The sequence below is a fragment of the Bos javanicus genome, chromosome 2 (assembly GCF_032452875.1).
Source record: "Bos javanicus breed banteng chromosome 2, ARS-OSU_banteng_1.0, whole genome shotgun sequence".
Taxonomy (NCBI): Eukaryota; Metazoa; Chordata; class Mammalia; order Artiodactyla; family Bovidae; genus Bos; species Bos javanicus.
The window spans coordinates 84,627,928-84,651,454 of NC_083869.1; the positions used below are offsets into that span (position 1 = coordinate 84,627,928).

Consider the following 23,527-nt stretch of genomic DNA (forward strand, 5'->3'; position numbering starts at 1 on the left):
TCATTCACTCTGGACAAATATTTTTGGAGAGCTGGCTATCTCAGTGCTTGGGCCACAACTGTGAACAAAGCAAAGACCCCAGCCTCCAAGAGGAGACAGGTGATAAATAACAAAATAATTCATACATCATACAGTCAGTTAGAAGGTGATGAATGCTGCAAACAAGAAAAGGGGGCATCAGGATGGCCAGAAAAGGCAGAGGCAGGTTTCAATTTAAACACGGTGCTCAGTGTGAGCCTCTTTATAAAGGGAATAGTTGAGAAAAGACTCCAGGAAGCAAAGACACTGATCAGCTCTGCAGATATTTGGAAGAACAGGGTCCAGTAGGTACAAAGGTTCTAGGGTGGAGTATGTTTGGCATGTGTGATTCAAAAAAGGAAGCTAGCGTGGCTAGAATAGAGTAAGTAAGGTGCAAAGTTATAAGGACAGAGAGGTAAAAGGGTAAAGTGAGTAAATCAAGAACTTCCTGCTCAATGAAACTACTGCTATGTCCCATACAGAAGCATTTATCCCCTGTATACTACGATATTTCAACTAGCAAGACCAAAAGTTGGGAAGCAGAACTGTTGTGAGTCGTTTATTGGGTGAACTAGTATGAAAAGTCAACATCATTTTCACTCCTTAATTCCCAGATCCATGAACTGTGCCTATGGGAGCTGGTTGAGAATATGGGCTATGTATCCTCTAGAACTGCATGCCAAACTCACAAGCTATTTTCTTCCTGCTCATATAGCAACTGAGTCTTCAACATGAGACATTCCACTTTTTATAAGGTCAATGTTCACATTAGGATCTGTAAATCTTAAAGAGTATCAGTCAACTGCCTCATTTCCTCTGTAATGTGAATTCCATAGCAGAAGCAGTATCGTATGGAAACTGAGACAATAAGTCATTCAGTAAGTCAATGAATGACAGTGTTGGCAGAAACTTGGAAAAGAAAGGAAAGTCCTCTGGTGCAGACAAATCACTGATCCCTTCTATTTTGAAACAGGTGCACTGTATTTAATTCCTTCTAAATGGCTGCCTGGTCCCTTCAGGTGTGATCCTGTGTCAGAAGCATTTTGTTTGTTTCTGATGTTGGCAGCTTGGATGCTCTGCAGTGTTGGGTAAGGGACAGCCCATGATGACAAATATTTCCATAATTCCCATCTCTGCCATTATGACTTCTTTGCTTGTAGCCTGGGTGACCACATATTCCCAGTTTGATGCGGAGACTTCTGGCTTATGCTTGCTTTCCTGGCTTACTTATTAATTGCTCTGACTTTCAGAAGTTCTGCAGTTTGGGCAATATATTATGTGATTTTTCCATTTCACAGCTCACTGTGCATACAATGGCGTATGCTGGTTGACATTCACAAACAGATCAACTGGTCAACTCTATTAAGTGCCTCCTTTGGCAGCACTACCTTTTATTACACATTTACATGGAGCACAAATATATTCTAGTCATTCTGTGATTCCTGATAGATCTCCTTATTACCAATCTTTCAATCTTGTTTCTTCTAAGTCCTTGATCATATAGCCAAACTGCTTACTACTGACTATGATCAATGTAGATCCATACTTCTGACCATCTCTATAGGCAAGGTCAAAAAAAACCCCAAACAACTAATATTAATTGAAGTTGTACCCTCTGAAAGGATTCCCCTCCTAGTACGCTTTGAGTCAATCCCCTAAGGTGGGGAGGGGTTGTAATTTTTGCTTCTGAATAATGCAAGCATATTTTGCAGAAACCTATAAACCAGTCTTTGTTTAAATCTTATTAAGGCAGGTTTTGGCAGAAATAAGTAAGTAAACAGAATGACTCACATCTCCGTGACTAGCTCATTGAAACATGAATGTCTGGTAAGTGCAGTCACATCAGTCCATTAGACTGCATCTAACTTTGGTTCTCCCCAGACAAGCACTATTACAATACAATACCTCCCACACTCCTTAGAATTCTGAAAAGGCTTCTGGCAAGGGAAGAGAGTCAGGGCAACCAGAGTTCATCAAGTTCCCTCAAATATCCCCAATTCTTAGTTCTCACCATCCCACTCTTTCCCAATAAGGAAATTATCGTTCGCAGAACAGATCTGACAAGGCTGTGAATTAAATTACATTGTAATTTGGCAACCTGCTGGATCAGACTGTCATTTTTGGCTATGTCAGAACTGTAGCTATGAGAATTAAGAGGCTCTCTGAGGGCAATCATAGAAGCATCTTAATCCTCTGACCATATCTTGAGCAGAGAATTTAAGCCTTTAATTAGACCATTTCTTTAGTTTTCCCAGGGTTTTAGAAAAAATTCCGCCCATCTCACATCCCTTGTATTTCAAATTTGTACTGTATTGACCTGTTCCAGCAGCCACTTGGTCCACCAAAGCATTGCTTGTGAAACAGACTCTTCACGAGACTAGTAGCATAATTTGAGTAAGGGAATTTTGCCCCGCCTGCTAGGTACAACCAGTGTTCCACTTTCAGATGGTAACTAGATTTTAACCACCCTAAAGCCCAAGTGGGTCAGGTAGACAATCCTAGATCCCAACTTTGAGGTTTTGATACCTGTATTCAGAATTCAGTGCAGGATCTTTCTAGGTAATTAAGCAAAAACGAAATTTAACATAGGGAATTAAGTGATTAAAAAATCACTAAAAGGTCTAAGGGAGCACACTCCAGTCTGATTTTCCAGAAAAACTCTGAGAACCCTGTGGAACTGATCTTCCGGAAGGGTTATTTCTGCCCCAGTAAGAACAAAAGGACACCACCAGTGGGACAACTGCATTCAAAAACACACCGTGGTGGCTGTGATTCTAGGATCAGAGAGCGGGGTCAGGAAGCCACCACCATCATCATCTTTAAGTACCCATCAAACTGGTGGCCAGACATTTAAGAAAAGGAAAAAAAGAGACATTTTTTGACAGCAGAAATAGCTAAAATGGCAAGAAGATGGCTGTTGTATGCCTTCCAAATCCCCACCTAACCATCAAAATCAAATTTATTTCCAGAAACTTAGCTGTTAAGGAGTTTGGAAGACATAATTTTTAGCTTTCGAGCTCCCTAGAAACTGGTGAGATACTTGGTGCCAAGTCATATTTATGATAGTAAAAGGAAAAAGAAAAATAATGACCAAAAAATAATGGCCAAAAATATGCTTTTGGCCTGAAAAACAGAAAGAGTAGTGTTCATATTTATTGAGATGGGGTTAGACTATAAAAGGAAAAAGTTTGGGGAGAATTTCAAGAGTGTCTTTTCCTGCCTTGTATGAAAGGGGCCACAAAAAGTAAGACACAACTGAGCGACTGAACTGAACTCAGGAAATAAAAAAGATTCATGTGGATCAAAAGTAATATTTGGATAAATGCAAATGATCATCCACTTCTTTCAACTCCAAATGATAGGCAATTCGTTGTTCCCATATTAGTTCCCACATTCTCTCTTCTCAGAGAGCCCCTAGAAAACGTTTCAAGTGCATGTAAAGACAGAAGGCTAATGTCTTCATCCAGAAGTCTGTGCTATCACCAGTCTGCTGACCTGCTCCAGTGCTATCAGAACAAAAAAAGGCTCTGGGAGAAGATGGTGTGGTGGGATGACCAGAGAGGCAAGGGCCATGTGCTCAAGGTTACTAAGAGGTAGAGAAGATGGATCCCACGTGCTGCAGACCCCAGGTGAAACTAAGGGCTACAAACCTGTGAAATACTGCTGTAGCATGGGGCAAAATACATATGAGAAGAACGTGGCAAAAGCCATCACTGGTCAATCAGTGTGAAGATGAAGCCAAGGATGACAAAACCTAGGGGAGATGCTCAAGGTAGAATCTCTTGGCAACCAGAACTTGTCCGGGTCTTCACCTGTGCACTACGAGTTAATCTGTGGACTTCACCTGCCCATAGTTGGTCAAAAATCTAGACCAGTTGTGATGACCAAGAGTAAAGGCACAGCGCGTGGGCATCAGAGACATGATGTCATCCAAATCATGACCACCAACAAAAAGAGCAGATAATTTGGCTGGATCAGTTACACCAGTGAATTTTTCTTTCTCCCTTTATTTTTTTCCTTTCCTCTTTCTACTTTCTCCCCCTCCCTTTACCTCATCCATACCTCCTCCCTGTCCCAGTACCTGGTGATAAGAACAGGAAAGAGAAAAGCAGTGCAGGACAGCACAGTCCCCACCCACACACTCCAAAGAGGCCTCAGGTGTACCTGACTATGTGGAAGAGAAGAGCTCTAAATATAACATGAGACTGAGGTTCTCAAATAGGTATAGCTCAGTCTTCAAAGGCAAAATTATCCTAACCAAAAGTGGCTGGAAAATTCTGGAATTACACTGAACTTTCAGTAGGAGATCCTTTCCCAGTGAGAAACAGCCTTTGGCCAAGCATAGTTGGGAGAAGATACCAAAACATAAAATTATTTCATGTTTATGCCATGAGGAATCAAAACAACCTCAATCAAGCCATTTATATTAACAATATCATTTACATTGTTTTTAACCTCTGAGCCTTTTCTCTTGGCATAATTCTAAAAGGACATTTAGAAACCCCATCACTTCATGGGAAATAGATGGAGAAACAGTGGAAACAGTGTCAGACTTTATTTTTGGGGGGCTCCAAAATCACTGCAGATGGTGATTGCAGCCATGAAATTAAAAGATGCTTACTCCTTGGAAGGAAAGTTATGACCAAACTAGATAGCATATTCAAAAGCAGAGACATTACTTTGCCAACAAAGGTCCGTCTAGTCAAGGCTATGGTTTTTCCAGTGGTCATGTATGGATGTGAGAGTTGGACTGGGAAGAAAGCTGAGCACTGAAGAATTGATGCTTTTGAATTGTAGGGTTGGAAAAGACTCTTGAGAGTCCCTTGGACTACAAGGAGATCCAAGCAGTCCATTCTAAAGGAGATCCGTCTTGGGTGTTCACTGGAAGGACTGATACTAAAGCTGAAACTCCAATACTTTGGCCACCTCATGTGAAGAGTTGACTCATTGGAAAAGACCCTGATGCTGGGAGGGATTGGGGGCAGGAGGAGAAGGGGACAACAGAGGATGAGATGGCTGGATGGCATCACCAACTCGATGGACATGAGTTTGAGTGAACTCCGGGAGTTGGTGATGGACAGGGAGGCCTGGCGTGCTGCGATTCATGGGGTCGCAAAGAGTCGGACACGACTGAGTGACTGAACTGAACTGAAGGGTGAAAGTGATGACTTTTTGTACCAAGCACTTAATCCAGTGACCTCTGGATTGTACAGATCATCCTCATTAGCCTTCCTAAGAGAATATGGACTTAGGTTTATTTTTAAGGCTTTGGAGAGTATAGACAAAAGCTGTCCTGATGCTAACATACTGAAAAAAAAAGAAAATGTAAAGGAAGTTGAGGAAGATAATCAAAACTTATAGCAAAAGTAAATGAAGTGTCATGCAAAGAAAACTGTTTATTTGGGAATGAGAGTAAGTAATGCTTTTTTGTTAATATGTTTTTAATTCAGCAGTTTTATAGAATTAAAAGTCTGTTTCCATTATTACTAGTCTCAGTATAGCTGCTCTTTCAAGGCATTGAACTATTAAATTTTCTTAGCAATATGAATTTTGAAGAGCATTTTGGTGAAATGCCTGATTCGGATTCCTTGGTGGCTCAGCCAGTAAAGCGTCTGCCTGCAATGCGGGAGACCTGGGTTCAATCTCTAGGTTGGGAAGATCCCCTGGAGAAGGAAATGGCAATCCACTCCAGTACTGTTGCCTGGAAAATACCATGGACAGAGGAGCCTGGTAGGCTACAGTCCATGGGGTTGCAAAGTGTCTGACACGACTGAGTGACTTCTCTTGATCAAATGCCAAAAAAAATTTTTTTTAACTTTTAAAAGTATATTAACTAGAAGAATACAAGCATCTGCTTTATTCTTTTGGGGGGGGGCAATGAAAATGGGGGGCAACATCATCCTCTTCCAAACAAAAACATATACATGTTACAAGGATTTTTCCATGTTGTAAGGAAACAATACATAAAAGGAGAAGCTAAATTTACAAAGCAAATTAATTAGAAATGAATTAAAAAAATGTGACTTATCAGTAGGTTCTTTAAATATGGAATTCCAATGGGATTAATTCTACAAAATTTTGGTTTATACAATGTTTTGCTTCAAGTATTATTACATAAAATAAACTTATTAAATAAACAAACCCATGTCCATCTTATGGGATATTTTCCTATCAAATCATATAGTTGTCATTGTTACAATATTATCAACATTTAGGATTATAGTCACAATTTTAAAAGTTTATAAAAATAAACATATTTCCATTTTAGGATAGAAAAAAATTTAAGATAATCCTCTCCCTACTTTATAATAAACTTGTATCAATATTTGATCAAAATACCAATAGAGAAGTTCACATTCATTTAATGATATAATAACTAATATTTCTTCTATTTTAATCTTAACATCCACTAACACACAAACTATGCTTTGCAGGCATGTCTTTTGAACTGAACATAAACCATACTTTCTTGAGTGTTACTGGTTTTCATTAAATTCTCTTAAAGTATAATTTCTCCACTGTATCTGTGCATTGCTTGATTGATAGACTGCATTTTGTTTGTATTTATTGGGCTCTTTAGAGATATATATATATATCTTTGCAGCTCTTTTTTTTTAAGTCCCTACAGAGAAACTTCTTGATTGAGTGATTGGCATGCTGCTTTCTTTCTCACCGCAGAGCACTTCAGAGGTGGTGCAGCCATAATGTGGGAGCCAGAGAATAGACAGGACATCCCATGCTGGGTATGCGTTGCTATCTTTCTACCAGAGCATCTGGTAAGAACCACTGCTAGAACCACTGTCATTAAATAATGCAAGTTCAATTTGGACCTCAAGAAGTAATCAGGACAGAACACCTATTTTCCTTTTGATGTTTCTTGCTCCTGGGATTCTAAAATAATATCTAATGTGGGATATTACATATGTGGGGGAAAGACAATGGCTTACTTGGATTGTTTTGGAAAAAATGTTACTTCAACAAAATAATCATGTTCTCACAGATTTGTACCTACTTGTAGGACACTTTTCATTATATCTCTCCATGTTTTATCCACCGTTGTAAATCGCCTCCCTTCCTCAGGCATTTGAGACATAATGTCTGGAGAACTAAAAATGGGCTCCAAATACAGCCACGTGGCTTGGACCTTGAGCCATTCATCCAGAATCTCCTGAAGCAGCAAGAGCTTGCCCTCCCACTCCCTGAGGAGCAAAACACAGTGGTGCTTATCAATAGCAAATCAAGAAATGTTTCACACAATAAAACTCAAAACTAGACTGTTAACAGTATATGCAATGTTGTTATGCCAATTTCCATTCATCTACCTACAATCAAAGATAAATCACTAGATGGGCTCTATAAAGTCTGTATCTAAATAATAGCATCAACATTTATGCTAATACAGATGCACCTATCTACAAACGGATTGGTTTCTATATATGTCATCTCAATAAACCTTTCTGCAATCCAATTCCATGCCAAAGAGTATGAGTTAAGAATGAGATTTTGGAGATAGTAATGGTATTCTCAATCAAAGGCACTCTGAACTTCTTCTTAGGAAAGGTAATTACATCCAAGATTCATTCTGGATGAATGAATTCTGTTTTTTCATTTTTTTAAAAATTTGGACCCATAACAGCTATCTTTCCAAGAGAAAATATTCAATTGATAAGATATAACAGGCATTTAAAGAAAATTCTACACAATCATAAGTATATTCTGTTCTGTTCAGTTGCTAAGTCGTGTCTGACTCTTTGTGACCCCATATATTCGTGTGGCATTTTTGAATTAAAATGAATTATTGGCTCATTTATAAATACAGAGGGAAAAATGACTAAATTTCCTTAAGAATAAATATTATAATTATAGCATAAACTAACAATTTTACAATCACAGTTCTAAGGTCTTTGTGTGTATTTGCTCTATCCTCACAACAACCCTCAGAGGCAGGGTCCAGAATGTAATATTTATTTACCAGTAGGGATATTAAGGTACATAGAGGTAAGCATCAAGCTAATGAACAAAAGAGCCAGATTTGAACCTAGACAGTTGTTATCACTATGCTATGAGATAACGCAGCCATAAAGAAGAATGATTGGTTAAAGGCAACAAAACTTAGATATGGGATGGCTTTATGTGTAGATTAATACATTACTCATCATTTATAAGTGGCGATCTGTAATTTTAGACTATAAACACCAAGAAATGTATATAGGAGTTCAAAAAGTCAGCAGGCATTTTAAAATGTCTTTTAAAAATGCCATTCCTTTCCATGTTCATCAATAAATCTGTCTTTCACACAAGGAAATGAATGCCTTTGCTTCCTTCTGGTGCTCTTCTCTCTCTCTCTATCTAATCCCTGCTAATGCAGAAAATTTCTTACTAGCTAATGAGCCCATGCATAATTCTTAAAAATAGAATCTAGACGTGCCAATTTCAAAGAAGTTCAAAAATTACTCTTGATGAACACATTGGAGCAAGCTGGGCAGGAGGCAGAGCAATCAGAGACTGAGCCAACAACAAATGCTGGGCAAGCTCAGGTTTAGGATAATGTACCCATAACCAGAGGCTGATATCTCCAAGCATATAGCTTTCCCTTGCCATGTAAATTCACAATAAAGATGGCAGTCTGATTTGGATTTACTCTTTTTTAAGGTAAAATATAAACTGCTCAATACAGATTACAAAAACTGAAAAAAATTGACAGGATAAGGGTCATCTACACCAAACTAATTAGTCTGGAAAAATACATAATATCTTCAATTTATTGTTTATATGTTCTATAAACTATGTTCATAGGCACAAGATTATATTTGAGCATCAAATATATGAGACCAGACTGTGGGCAATAAAAAAGAATATATCTGGACACTGTCTACTACCTTTGCCCTAAATATAGATGATAGCAAAAGTATAGACTCTTCTAAAAGAAATAAAGGTTAATATCCCTTTCAATGTACTATTTAAAATATTAAGTATAAAGTGCAGACTCAATTTTCAAAAAGAACTGTATATTATATATGAGTGATAATTTTGATAACATACTACAAACACTGTCATAAAAATATCACGTTACCTCATTTGCTTTTCATAAGGCTTAATGAAGGGAGATCCTCGCATAGTTTGTGTCTTAATAATGTGGTCATCCAACAACATCTGAATTTCATCAACTGATGACAAAATAGATGTCCCACTTTCTCTATAAGGAAGAATGACAAATTCCATTGCATCCCATTCATTAATCATCTTCTCCATGGCCTTTTCGAGAGAATATTCTTTGCTAGCTGCTTCACTAATACCCTCAAACCTATCTAAATATGGCTCCAGATTCATATCTAAGAAAGAGAAGACAGTGGAATCATCTGCTGGCTGCAGCGGATAACCAACAATGCTGGACATGGCCTCCCAGTGCCTGGGGCGCAAACCAGGATTACAAATCACTTGAATGAGAGGAATGTGCTGCTTGAAATCTTCCACCTTTGCTCTTACTTTTTTGGTCATTGCCAACGCATTGGGAGAATCGTGAAAGGTTTTCTCCAGCTTATAGAGTCCTCTCCAGTAATTTCCAACGTCTGTTTCTACTTGGTCTGGATTCACCTTGTTATATGGTCCTTCTGTCCATGCTCTATATTTGGTGCTAAATTCTACAGCAGTTTCATAGAGACGGAGATAAGGGTTCAAACCATCTTGGATTTTTTTACGCTGAGGATATATTGAAGGTAGCCAACCAAATGCCTCCTCTTCAGCATTAAACTGCTCAATCTGGAAGGACAAGTATTAAACACACTACTCTGAAAGGGAATGATATTCAAAATTAGGTTTTAAAAATATATCCAATGTGACCCCCAAAATCTCTCATCAAATGCTGAAGGTAAACTAAAATTAGGCCATGCCTGGAAAAGAATAATCTCTTTTTCCTAGGTATTTTGTTTGTTCATTTTTTCTGTTCCTATTTTTTATTACAGTTTTCAGAGAACAGTGACTTCTTAAGTTAGTTAAAATAGTAAATTTATACATATAAAGAAGTCTCTGCCCTTCCAGATATACTGAGGATATAGCTTCTTTTATTAATTAATAAGAATTTAAATACTTTTAAACACACAGCATTGTGTTAGGTACTATGGAAAATAGAAAAAAAGTATATTGCAAAGTGCCAATTTCAAGGAGTTAGTAATCCAGTTGAGTTAAATACCAATTATTTATTAAATAAGCAACAGAAGAAATGCCTTAGAACAGTAGCCATTTAATATAAACTGAATAGTATATTTTTTTTAAATGCTATCACTCAAAGACAAGAGAACCTTCTGAAATAGCACAATCATAGATGCTCCTGTAGAGAAGTTACAACTGAAGCTGGGTCTTAAAGGTAAGTAGGATAAGAGATGCAAAGAAAGCATTAATTTCCTCTTAGTAAAGTAGTGAAGTTGTAAGGATGTAGGGGGTATACAGGAGTAATCTACTGATTTGAAAAGAGTGAGCTAGATATGCAAATTATGCATGTTACTTAAAATTTCAGTGGCATCAATTTTAAAAAAACTACAATGTTTCTTTTCTCAACATATATTTACACATCTGAGACTACTATAAACGCTTTAATTACCTGAACTAAAATATCAAAATCTTGCAATATATTAGAAATGTTAGAGAATCGTAATATGGTCTGTTTTCATATTTTGTTGTTCAGTTGCTAAGTTGTGTCTGACTCTTCTGCAACCCCATGGGCTGTAGCCCACCAGGCCTCTCTGCCCATGGGATTTCCCAGGAAAGAATACTGGAGTGGCTTGCCATTTCCTGCTCCAGGGGATCTTCCCAAGCCAGGGATTGAACCCGCATCTCCTGCATTGGCAGACAGGTTCTTTACCACTGAACCACCACAGAAGCCCGTTTTTCTGTTTCCCCTTTTTATAAAAAAATATAATTAAAAATTTCAAACATCTTACATGGCAAAGAGTATGGCTTTTCCCCACCCAGCTTCTAATTGAGAAAACTGGTTTCCGAGATAGTAGTATTGGAAACAAAGTGGCTTGATGGGAGAAAACAATGGACCATTAAAACACAGCCATGAAATCTAAGCTGGCTTCCATGAAGGTGGGAAATCTAAACAGTAACCAGGCGCTATCACATAATGTAAATGATCAAGTGACACAAAATACAACTTCAAAAGCAGATGCACATACAACTCTATCTGTAAAATAAAAGAGGAAGGCCCCTAAAATGTTATCACTATCAATAGAAAACAGCAATGTTGCTTCTCTCTGAAGCACGGCTATAAAATCTATTTGTGCCATATATGTTAATCTCTAATTAAATGTCATTAAATTCTTTGAATCCATTTCTTAAAGGTGAATGCCCAATACAAAGTCAAATGCTCTTTCTGTTGAACTAATTCACCCTAGAAGAATTTTTAAATTATACCTTGTCTGCTGCTAAATCCAACTTTCCATTCAGTGTCTGAGCCTTTTTCAGGTACCGTTGTACATCCTGAAGATCTCCAAAGGAGTAAAATTCTTCTGACTGTTTAGCGTAACTTTCCAATTCCTCCACAAACCGTTCACACCGTAACTAATAAAAAACAATTTTTTTGTTACTATTTTTAAGAGTAAAAACCCTTAAGCATCAAGAGAAAGTTTTGGAATTTATAGGGGTTATCAGAATTATTACACTTCATCACTGGCAAAATATAAAGAAAGGGACAATCTTGAAGATGACTGGGATCCAAAACATGTAGAATTTTTAAGAGTCTGGATTTAAACCTAATAGGTTAAGATTCCTATAATTCATAAATCAGAGAAAGTTTACCCCTCTATCATCAGTGTAAGAAATTCTAACTAATAAAATGTATAAGAACAAACAATGGTATTCTTTAGTATGCTAATATATATTCACTTGAAAAAAATCTCATGATAATCAAGTATGGGACTAAGAGAACTCCAATTTTTTAAAGACTTATAAAGGCAACTGCAGCATTTTTACTAACTGGAAAAAACTGAATTTCTTTATTTGCATTATAATATTTAGATATCTCTTCAATTAGTAATGCTAAAACAAGGCATTCTGAATTTATTTTTCTTGTCCCATGAGTTCACTTCACAGGAAATAAAGAAAAGAAAAATATATACAGATTTAAAAGCCTAAAAACTAAACCCTTCCAGTGTAAAACAAACATGTGTGTTTTTTTAATGAGAGGTTTCTTACAAAATTGTCATTGGAAAGACATTCCAAATTAAATGGTCCTTAAGAGCTCTTGATAAAACACTCAAAACTCAAATCTAGGTTATTAAAAATAATTTTATATTTTATAGATTATCTAGGTTGATTTCTGTCCTCTTTAGTTTCCTGGGCAATTTATTGCTCTGGCCCAGTGAGAGAAGGAAAATGAGAAGAAAAATTCATTAATGTGAAGTATAGTTTGTAGAATGGTGTACATTACCACAAAGTATAGATAATTCTGGGTCACCCAGTGATTTCCTAAGAATCTATTATATTGTAGCATAAGCATCTAATATTCATGATGTTTTCTACAGGTTTTAAAAAATTTTAAAGTGGCCTAAATGTAAAACAGAAATAAATCCTTAAATATACCCTTACAGTTTAAAATGAAGGATTAAGAAATTTTTAAGTCTATATTTTATGCTCCAAACATATTCTGCCAATAAATTGTATTTGCTATAGTGTGGCAGACAGAGGCTAGGCTTGCTATCAAAGAACAGCTCTACTGGCTGACTTGAAACAAGTCTGTTCACCTTCACCTGGGAACCTTAAGTCTCTTCATCTGCAAAATGAGACTGAAAATACGGTGTCACTTATTCAGATCATAGCTGTGAAGCACTGATGGCATTTCTGTGTGTCAGGCACTGTGCTAGCCAGGAGGATTAAAAAATAGAGAAAAAGTAAAAACAAAAGTCCTTCTATCAAAGAGGTGACCAACTGGTGGGAGAAAAAACTGAAAATAATAATATAATTAGCCCAATGGAGATGTGTTAAAACTACCATGGGAGCAGAGGAGAAGAAGCATTGAGGTCTGACTGAAAGGGCTTCTCTGGAAGTCAAGGACTTTGCAGGATAGACAGGCATGTGTGAGGGACAGTGGGGCACTCCAGATGAAATGGGGGGTGTGGGGCTTCCCCGGTGACTCGGTGGATAAGTATCTGCCTGCCAGTGCAGGAAATACGGGTTGGATCCCTGATTGGGAAGCTCCCACATGCTAAGAGCAACTCAGCCCATGTGCCACAACTACTGAGCCTGTGCTCCAGAGCCTGTGTGCACAACTGCCAAAGCCAGTGCATCGTGCAGTCTGTGCGCTGCAACAAGAGGCCACCACAGTGAGAAGCTTGTGCACTGCAACTGGAGAAAAGCCTGTGCAGCAATGAGGACCCAGCGCAAGCAAGTGAATAACAAACATTAAAAAGAAGAAGAAGAAATGGAGAGTGTGGGCAAGAGATGGGAGGTGTAGGAGAGTGGGTACCAGAAGTTGCTCAGGGCTACTGAAGAGACAAGAGCAAGGAGTGGGAAGAGGTAGGAGATGAGGCTGGACAGACAGGGCGAACCACAAAGCATCTTGTTTGTAGGACACACACAAAAGGTTCAAATTACTGAACATTAGAGTTGGTGGAGTACTTAGGCAAGTTGGCAATTACACAGTGTGAAGGCATACCTCACCAAGGGAGCTTTGGCCTTAACAAAAGTAAACTCAAGAGAATACTATAAACTGTATAAGATAATATTTTTATTAATGGTCATTTGTGGGCAGTATATTAAAAAGTTTTCTCCCTTGAAAAATCAAGAAATGATGCCACATTCATCCAATATGCATACTATCTTCTACTAAGATTAATGGGAAGAGAGAGCTAAGACATGTGAACTGTGAAATAGAGGCGCTGACAGTGCTATGTAGGAAGCTAAATATTTCCAGAAAATGAAAATAATTTAAAATATCCACGATGCCTACCTTAAGACCTTCTTGATATTGTTCTGTTTTCTCCTTAATGATTTTCCTATGTTCATCAAAAATTTCTTCCATTCTTCCATACCACTGGAAGACATTATTATTTAGCCTAATGTCAGCTGGGGAAAAGTTGGTACACTCAATGAGGAAGGTGAGGCAGTTTTTAGAATCCACCAATCTTTGTCCCAGTTCAACCATATCAACTGTCTCTACTTTCTGAATATAAGCCTGAGGGGAAAAAAATTACAGATGGCATTTTAAGGAATAGCTCATGTCAAAAAATAGCCTGCAGAAATACATTGCATAAATAGGTACAGACTTGTTAGGACAGACTTTTGGTTTAAATCGGGGACTACAGCACAGTCTGCTTCTCATCCCTCCTGAAAACCTTTACTGACAGAGCAGGGGGTGGTGGTGGGGGGACAGAAATACTAAACAACAGACAAAAAGCACTGGAAAACCAAGGAATGCTGTAGTTCTCTGGAACATAAGAAGCAGACGCTGAGTGATACCATTAATTCTTTCAGAATAGCATTTTGTGGCACCTACTGTATGTCTGATACTGTGCCAAGTGCTGGCAATTCAGTGTGACAAAAACAGACCTGGGCTTTGCCCTCAGAGAGCTTAAGGTTTAGTGGAGGAGACAGTCACATAACCATCGTTAACAAATGTAAAATTGCAAATCTGCATTGGACAAAAGTGCAGCAAGACTTTAGTTATAAAAACTAAAATATGGACTTTCCTGGTGACTCAGACAGTAAAGAATCTGCCTGCAATGCAGGAGACCAGGGTTCGATCCCTGGGTTGGGAAGATCCTGTGGAGGAGGACTTGGCAACCCACTCCAGTATTCTTGCCTGGAGAATCCCATGAACAGGGGAGTCTGGTGGGCTATAGTCCACGGGGTCACAAAGAGTCAGACACAGCTGAGCAAAAAACTAAAATATAACTATAGACAAATTTAACAAGGAATGTGCTAAACCTATTAGGAAGACTACAGTACTTCATTGAGGGACATTTTTAAAGCACCAAATATTGAAATACATATTAAGACATAACATTATAAAGATGTAAATGGTGGCTACAGTAAAGAATCTGCCTGCAATGCAGGAGACCTGGGTTCGATCCCTAGAGAAAGTGAAAGTTACTCGGTTGTGTCCAACTCTTTGTGACCCCATAGTTACAGTCCATGGAATTCTGCAGGCCAGAATACTGGAGTGGGTAGCCTTTCCCTTCTCCAGGGGATCTTCCCAACCCAGAGACTGAACCCAGGGTTTCTGCACTGCAGGCCGATTTCCTTAGTCCCCAGTGGACTTCCCTTGTGGATCAGCTGGTAAAGAATCTGCCCATGGGGTCGCAAAGAGTCAGACACAACTGAGTGACTTTCACTTTCACAGTCCCCAGTATCACATCTGTAAGAATCTTCATCTCTAGAACACAAAAATATCTCAAGAAAGCATGTTACAAGATAGTATATATAAGCAACAGTTTGGCAGAATTCTAGTTTATACCCCCCAAAAACAGAACAGATTTTAAATTTCAAAAACAACAATTAGTTTTATTTAACATGTTACTTTACTATTTAAAATTCTTTACCAGTTGAGCCACAAGGGAAGCCCAAGAATACTGGAGTGGGTAGCCCATCCCTTCTCCAGGGGATATTCCCAACCTAGGAATTGAACTGAGGTCTTCTGCATTGCAGGTGGATTCTTTACCAACTGAGCTATGAAGGAAGCCATTCCTCAGGAGAAGGAAATAGCAACCCACTCCAGTATTCTTGTCTGGCGAATTCCACAGAAAGACAGAGGAGCCTGGTGAGCTACAGTCCATGGGGTCGCAGAGAGTCAGACACGACTGAGCGACTAACAGTTTCTCCTCCAGTCTAGAAAGTCAATGCAATTTCGATCAAAATTGCAAGGGTATTAAAAGAAACTAAATTTGATATGATTCTAAGTCTCTGAAAGTACTCAAGAGTAAATATTTGAGAAAGAAAGAAGTGAAGTCGCTCAGTCATGTCCAACTCTTTGCGACCACATAGACTGTGGCCTACCAGACTCCTCTGTCCATGGGATTCTCCAGGCAAGAATACTGGAGTGGTTGCCATTTCCTTCTCCAGAGGATCTTCCTGACCCAGGGATCGAACCTGGGTCTCCCACATTGCAGGCAAACACTTTACCCTCTGAGCCATCAAGGAAACCCAAATACTTGAGAAGGCAAAGATAATCATGAAAAAGGGAAATGATAGAGACTAGCTCTGCTAAACAGCAAAATGCACTATAGATGCAGTAATTTAAAACAGTTCCTGTTTGGCTTCAGGAGTAGAGAATGGACAAGAATAGAGCTCAGAAATAGATTTAAGTATGTATGGAGATTTACTGTTGAAAAAGAGGCATTTCAAATCAGGAGTGAAATGACAAATCATTTAATATATTGTACTGAAGTAATTGGCTATTGATTTTGGAAGAAACTAAGAGGCCTATTTACTTAGTAGAAGTACAGAGAAGGTATACTATTAAGTGAATAAAATAATTTGTAGGAGTAATGATTGTATTTTTGCAAAAGCAGATCTCTTTTTGTGTGAGTGGGTGAATATATAGGTGTGTGTGTGTGTGTGTGTGTGTGTGTGTGTGTGTACACATGTGCATGCACATGGAAGTGCCCATGTGTATGTACATATATACATGTGGTTCTCTCAAAGTTCTTTTGAACCATTAACTTATGCGTATATCTTAAAAATATAAATGGTGAAGGAAACCTACTACCCTACAGAAAAATGAGAAAACTGGCAATTACTTATACCAACCTATGTTATACCCCATATCTCCCTGTCCAGGAAGTAAGTACCTTTTTTTAATGCTTTTAAAGTTCTTTTAAATTTCTTATAACCAGCTCTCTCCTGCTCTTCCTTTTTGTCACTCTGCTATCTACCTATCTACATACACATACACACAATTGGAGAGAACCATTACCCTCAAAGAAAGAAATTATGGAAAAGAGGAACTTTTATTTCATACAATTCCATATTATTTTTCACTTTTATAAATAAAGAGAAAAAGAGAGTAATATGGAAACATACATTACCATATGTAAAATAGATAGCCAATGGTAATTTGCTGTATGACTCAGGGAACTCAAACTGAGGTTCGGTAACAACCTAGAGGGGTGGGATAGGGAGGGAGGTGGGAGGGGACATGGGTAAATCTATGGCTGATTCATGTTGATATTTGGTAGAAATCAGCACAATACTGTAAAGCAATTATCTTTCAGTTAAAAAAAAAGACATTGTCTTGAAATCTTTCCATATGTCATTCTAATTAGGCTGTTTTTTTGTTGCAAATCCAAATAAAGGTCTAATTGAAAATACATTGTTGCAATTTGGTTAATCAGCTTTCTAAGCAGTCAAACAACTGGATTTTTATTTCCTCTCACTGATAAAAAATGACTGACTTCTGTATTGAGTAAAATGAGATGTTTATGACCTTACAGAAATAAACTTTTTCAAGATACAGAAATATAACATCAGTAGTGAGCCCTATTTGCTAATTCTGTTAAATGTTGCTATAAACAGAAATTCACACCAAATAGCTCCAAGTTCCTACATAATTCCAGTGATGGCTAAGGGCGTAAATAAGTAACACTCTTCATACTCAATATTCATTATTTTTCAAAGGAATTTCCAGCTATGGATCTCTCTAGCTACCTTGAAAATCATTCATATTAAAATATCACTTTTACAAGAACTAACATAAAATATAAAAGATTCTAAAAAAAATACAATAGGTATGTTTGTATTTGATACACACACATACATTCAGGTGCCAAGAGCCCCAATCCAAGTATAAATACTTGAAAAGGAAATAGAGGAATTATATACAGAGGCTGATATATAAAAGATGGTTCTAATGATTTTAATAAAATTTTATTTAAGTGATTAATTTAATGTACATAATCATATGAACTCCTTTTGTAATTTCTTACCTATACAAACTTTTGAATGATTTTACGTGTTTTGCTGGGTTTGCTTAAATATTTTAAAATCTAGAAACACAAGGTCTATTTTGGATCTTGCGACTGCTAGAAAAGGAAAAAAAACTCCTATAAAAGCTTAACGTTACACAAATGGAAAAGATGATTAGCCAGGTGTCTTATATTATTTTATTCACCATCAGGCAGACCTCAAGCATAGGAGACTTATCTAATATTTTCAGTACCATAAGTCCTATGCTCAAAATATTTTTCAGCAAACTACCACAGAAATGTTTAATATATGATAGAATAAAAGATAATCTATAGAAAACAGAGCAAAACATTATTTAAGGATTAAACATTCATTGGTTTAAGAAATGAAGGATGACCACATATTTCAGGTTTCCCAAGACAGCCCTGGTTTACGCCTGTTAGCGTAGTAATGATTATTAATAGTGCTCTCAAAAAGATCCTCGTAGACAGACGACTGCACTAATAACTCCAATATTTCACCTCTTCCACTATCTAGTCTTAGAGTGTCCTCTCACAGACTCTGTGGCCATGTGACTTGCTTTGGTCAATAGGTTAGTTGCTATTCTGACACAAGTAGAAACTTAAAAACCATATGTACAATTGGGCTTGCTTTTCTGTCTCTATCACTCCATGAAAACACACGCAGGTGAGACTGCTGAAGTTTGAGAGGAAAGTGGAGCAGAAGAAAGTTACTGAAGATAATGATAATGGTCAATCCATCTGAGAACTAGTTGATCTAAGTCAGAACCATCTAGGAGTATCCAGCGTGCATCACCAAGCTTCAGAGAGAGACAGACAGACAAAGAGAAACAGAGAGAGAGTGTATGTGTGTAACTTACAATTTTAAGCCTCTGTTTTAACTTTTGGAGTGATTTGTTACTATATATCATGTCAGTAATTATAAAAAACTGGGAAAAATAAGAAAAACAATTTACTCACACATATGACTATACAGAGATTATAAACAATACCTTCATTTCCATTAGTTCTGCTGTATTTGGAGGTGTGCTAAGAGCTTTTTCAGATATCTTTTCAAATTCCTCACATAATCTGAAAAACCAGACAAAAGCCATTTATATAATTAAATTTTATTCCTAAATATATTCATGTATACTATTTTAATATTCCATTACATGAAAAATAGATTATCTTATGTATATGACATCTAATTAATTAAAAGCAAATTTGTGCTCACTTAGTTATTCATTCAATACACATTTAATCATTCATCATGTTCCTAACTACTGTATTAAGTGACAGAGATACAGAAACGTGGAAGATGTAGTAATGGTTCTCAGACAGTCCACATTCCAGTATGAAAGACAAGACTATGAACAATCAATTCCAACCTAGAGTTTCAAGGATACTACCAGAGATTTAGTTGAGAGGGCACAAAAAGGTGGTCTACTTGGAAGGCACAGTTAAAATGGGCTGGTGTGCTCATAAACTTCTGCTGGTATGTAAATATTTCCTACTGACTTGAGTTGTGGGCAATACAAATAATGAACTTACCATGAAATTAAAAAAAAAAAAGAGTTGTGAGAGGTTAAGAAAGTTGAGATAATGTGTAGAAATTTATTCAAGAAGAATGGCTGTGAGGTGAAAGAGAGGGAATGAATGGTGATGATGTTGAGTTGAAGTGGAGGATGGAGAATGGAAGAGGGTTTTGAACATGTTTGCAAATTTCAGAGGCAGAATCACCAGTGAAGGAGAGACTTAAGATGAGACACAGAGGGGACAACTCAAAAACACAGGTCCAGAGAGATGGGAGGCAATGAGGCTGGGCTTATGGGTGGAGACAAGAACACTGAATGGTTGCCAGACTCTTGCCCTGTGAGAATGTGGGGAGTCAGACAGGAAGGGGTCTGTGCAGAGGTGAGTTGAGACACATGAGAGCAAGGAGTTGAGGGTATTTGTACCTAACAGCTCCTGTAATAGTCCTGGTATGTCCTCTGTACATACTCTGAGTCTGGTGAGAGGCATACTTAGGAGAAAAAGGGAAAAAGTAGAACCAGCATGAGCTCTAGGGGCAGCTAAGAGGCAGGGAAATCGCTATGAAATAAAATATTTCACTCAGCATGAAATATTATAAGTAAAAGACATTCACTATTCTACACTTGCAGAGGAAAGGGTACTTTAAGATGAATGTATGATTCTGGGTCTTAGATAAGCCACCCAAGTCCTGGCCCTTTTGCATGTGGTGCCACCCTCTTCAGCCTCCCCTCGACCCCCCCTCTCATCCCTCACAGTATCTGTGAAAGCAACATAACCCACTCCTTGTTCCTGGAGCACATCATGCCATTTCATACCTCACTTGCTTCTATATACTATATCCTCTAACTGGAATTCTTTCACCCACACTGTTCACCTGGTGGACTCAACCTTCAAAAGGAATTCATGTATCACTGCCACTTTTCAGCCTTCCCTGATTTTCCCCTCTCCTCCAACCTTCACTGTGAAGGAAACTGATCATTTCCTTCACTACTGTTCTTTTTCTGTGTGGTTCAATACATCCTGTTGTAATTCACTGGATTGGGTGTCCACTTCTGCAACGTAACTTCAGCAGCTTTGTTCATAGTCTATGTCCCTAATGCTGTGCCTGACCTTCTTCCAGGCTTCTACAAAGGCTAAAATAAATATTCTTTTTAATAATATTTTCTCTAACACTATAACTATCAAAATTCTGATTTTGGGGGGGTTTATTCCGTGTAACTGATATCATGAAAGAGGCTCATGGAGCCACATTATCACCAGTGTTAGAAAACTACACTAATTACACTTCTAGTCTTAAATAGGTATTCTGCTTTACAATCAGAATTTTTGAGTTTACTTAACAAGCGTTAGTTTTCCTTAAAATCTCCAAGTTGAACAACAAATGAGTTTGTAGTTAAGATAACATGTTCCCATGGACATGAAGGATAATTACAGTAAAATGATGTTCCAAATTTGGGATCCTTGACAACTACTCTGAATATCCACTTTGAAAACTCACTGTGTACTGATTACACAAACTTAAAAATATGAAGTTAGATAATGTCCACATGACTTGTACAAAAGAAATGCAAACGCATTTTAATATCACCTTAATTCAGACAACTGGGAAGACATATTCATGGTGAAAAAAAGATACTAAATAGATTCAAGTAGGAGTAAGTCTGGCTTTATCTTTTCTTTAAGGTCATTTATGACACTGCTTTATCCAGTACTTTAGGTGACAGTTGATTCTATTTAAACCGCCCCCACACCAAATAAAAGTATTACACACAATACCTTGTATTTACTTCCTGATGATCTCTGAACATTTTAGCAATAAGTTTTCCACAAATGACATCTGCTCGCTTCACCAAAGCTCTGATTAATTCCTCACAGCGCACTTCAAACATTCCTAAACGAACAGTCTGCAACGTTGGGTATTAAAAGTTTAATAAACATGAAATGACATAAATGATTCCCACAATTTTGCCTTTTCCACAATATTGATTTTGTGTGTATGATCTAATACAATTGAGTTTTTTTTTAATATGATGTAGGCTGGGGTTTTTAAATACGCTACCACTATCTTCTCAGTAAATCTCCTTGAATAGTATATCTTAAGCCAATTCTATTTCAGGACAATAATGGCTATAAAAACTTCGGAGAACTAAGTTATTGCTATATAGACAGTGCAAGATTTAAATGTTATATTTGCTCTGTACAAAAAGTAATGAATGTTCATGGTAGTAATTTTGGAAAATATTTAAAAAAGGACAAAAGTAGAAAATGTTTAATTACCAGTCTTCTACTAAACAGAAGTAACCACATTTTGGTATAATTACCATTATTTTCCAAAGTATTTACAAACACCAAAGCAGTTTAAAAAATTAGTTCTTGATATTTTTGAAGGGTCAAATTAAAGAAAGTACTTAAAAGTCAGGCTTGCAGGGTAGACCTTCAGCTCTCTGAGCAGAAGAATCTTGTTTTGCCTATTTCCATTTCTTTGGAAGGAATGATGCTAAAGTTGAAACTCCAGTACTTTGGCCACCTCATGCAAAGAGTTGACTCATTGGAAGAGACTCTGATGCTGGGAGGGATTGGGGGCAAGAGGAGAAGGGGACAACAGAGGATGAGATGGCTGCATGGCATCACTGACTCGATGGACGTGAGTCTGGGTGAACTCTGGGAGTTGGTGATGGACAGGGAGGCTGCGATTCATGGGGTCGCAAAGAGTCGGACACGAATGAGCAACTGATCTGATCTGATCTGATCTGATCTAGCCAGGGCTTACCATATACTTGGCAGATAGAAAAGTCCAGTACATAGTTGTCTGTTGACAATAACAGTCTGATTCTTTCACTGTACAGTGTAGAAATACATCCTAATAAACCAGGGAAAAGATCACTAGGTACAAAGACCAGCTGTACAAAATGGGAGATTTACCTTTCTAGATGTGTACTGTATATCCTCTATGAGTTTTTGGTATTTGCGAATTTCTTGTATTATTTTCTCATAATGATGATTTTCTGCAAGGAAAGCATCAGCATCTTGCTCAGCTTTTCTGGTAATTAAAAAATTATACTTGTCATAAAATCTGAGGTGCTCAATGGGTGCCACGCTCTCACGCACAACCACCTCCTTAATCTTTTCTTTATGAGCTTCGACAATTTCATTCAGAATTATTGGCTTCAAGATTGTTGGTTTAGACTTACTTTCCTAAACAAAAGGATAAAAACCATATGAGTCATTTAAAATACCTTAAATTAAGGTAACCATATCATTTGTATTGTGCTGTTTAGTCACTTAAGCCATGTCCATCTCTTTTGCAAGACCATGGACTGTAGCCTGCCACAGGCTCCTCTGTCCATGGGATTTCCCAGGCAAGAATACTAGAGTGAGTAGCCATTCCCTACTCCAGGGGATCTCTCTGGCACAGAGATCAAAGACACATCTCCTGCATTGCAGGCGAATTCTTGAGGGCTGAGCCACAAAGTAAGCACACCATATCATTTAGCTATATAAAAATGCCCATCTTAGCAGATTGTCTTTTTACTCTCAAGGTACTCTGATTTTTCTAATCTATGTCTACAGAAGGAAATTCAGTCTAATCACAGCATATTTTAAATACCTAGGTTTCATATAATGTTTTGTTTTTCTTAGAGGCTATCTAGGTGTATTTTGTTTTTCTGTATGGGTCAAAGAGCAGTCACTTGAGAACATGCACAGATTAAGATTTAGAATATCAAAACAGCAAAATTCACATTTTATTTGTGCAACTGTATATGCTAGCTTAAAAGGTAGTGTTTGCATTGTACATTATTTTTTTTTTTAATAAGTCAGTTCAATGTCATTTGATTATAGTCTTTGGTCACAATAGTTAGTCACCTTGAGGAGTAATCTATCTGGAACAAAGAAAGACTGTTTACTCATTGATTCGACCCTGAGTTTTGATTCTGTGAACAGCAACTAGAACAGACTAAAATCCCTAGTTGCAAAATTTGCATTCTGCTACAACCATTAGAATAACATGGACAAACTATCAGACAACAATTTTAAATAAGCAAACAAATCTCTACAGACAAGTAAATGTGCAAATA

At 37.5% G+C, this 23,527-nt stretch overlaps 1 protein-coding gene across 4 annotated transcripts in view; it reads right to left on the bottom strand.

The window, feature by feature from the left end:
• The window catches only part of DNAH7 (dynein axonemal heavy chain 7), a 252,750-nt gene that overhangs the window by 169,635 nt on the left and 59,588 nt on the right, over positions 1–23,527 (bottom strand). For all 4 annotated transcript variants that reach the window (XM_061440697.1, XM_061440686.1, XM_061440708.1 and 1 more), the window contains exons 13-19: positions 22,374–22,646; positions 21,228–21,355; positions 18,929–19,007; positions 13,964–14,188; positions 11,431–11,577; positions 9,092–9,777; positions 7,031–7,217 (exon numbers count right to left, since the gene is read on the bottom strand). In XM_061440697.1, coding sequence (XP_061296681.1) covers positions 7,031–7,217; positions 9,092–9,777; positions 11,431–11,577; positions 13,964–14,188; positions 18,929–19,007; positions 21,228–21,355; positions 22,374–22,646 — 1,725 coding nt within the window. The remainder of the gene's footprint in view (positions 1–7,030; positions 7,218–9,091; positions 9,778–11,430; positions 11,578–13,963; positions 14,189–18,928; positions 19,008–21,227; positions 21,356–22,373; positions 22,647–23,527) is intronic.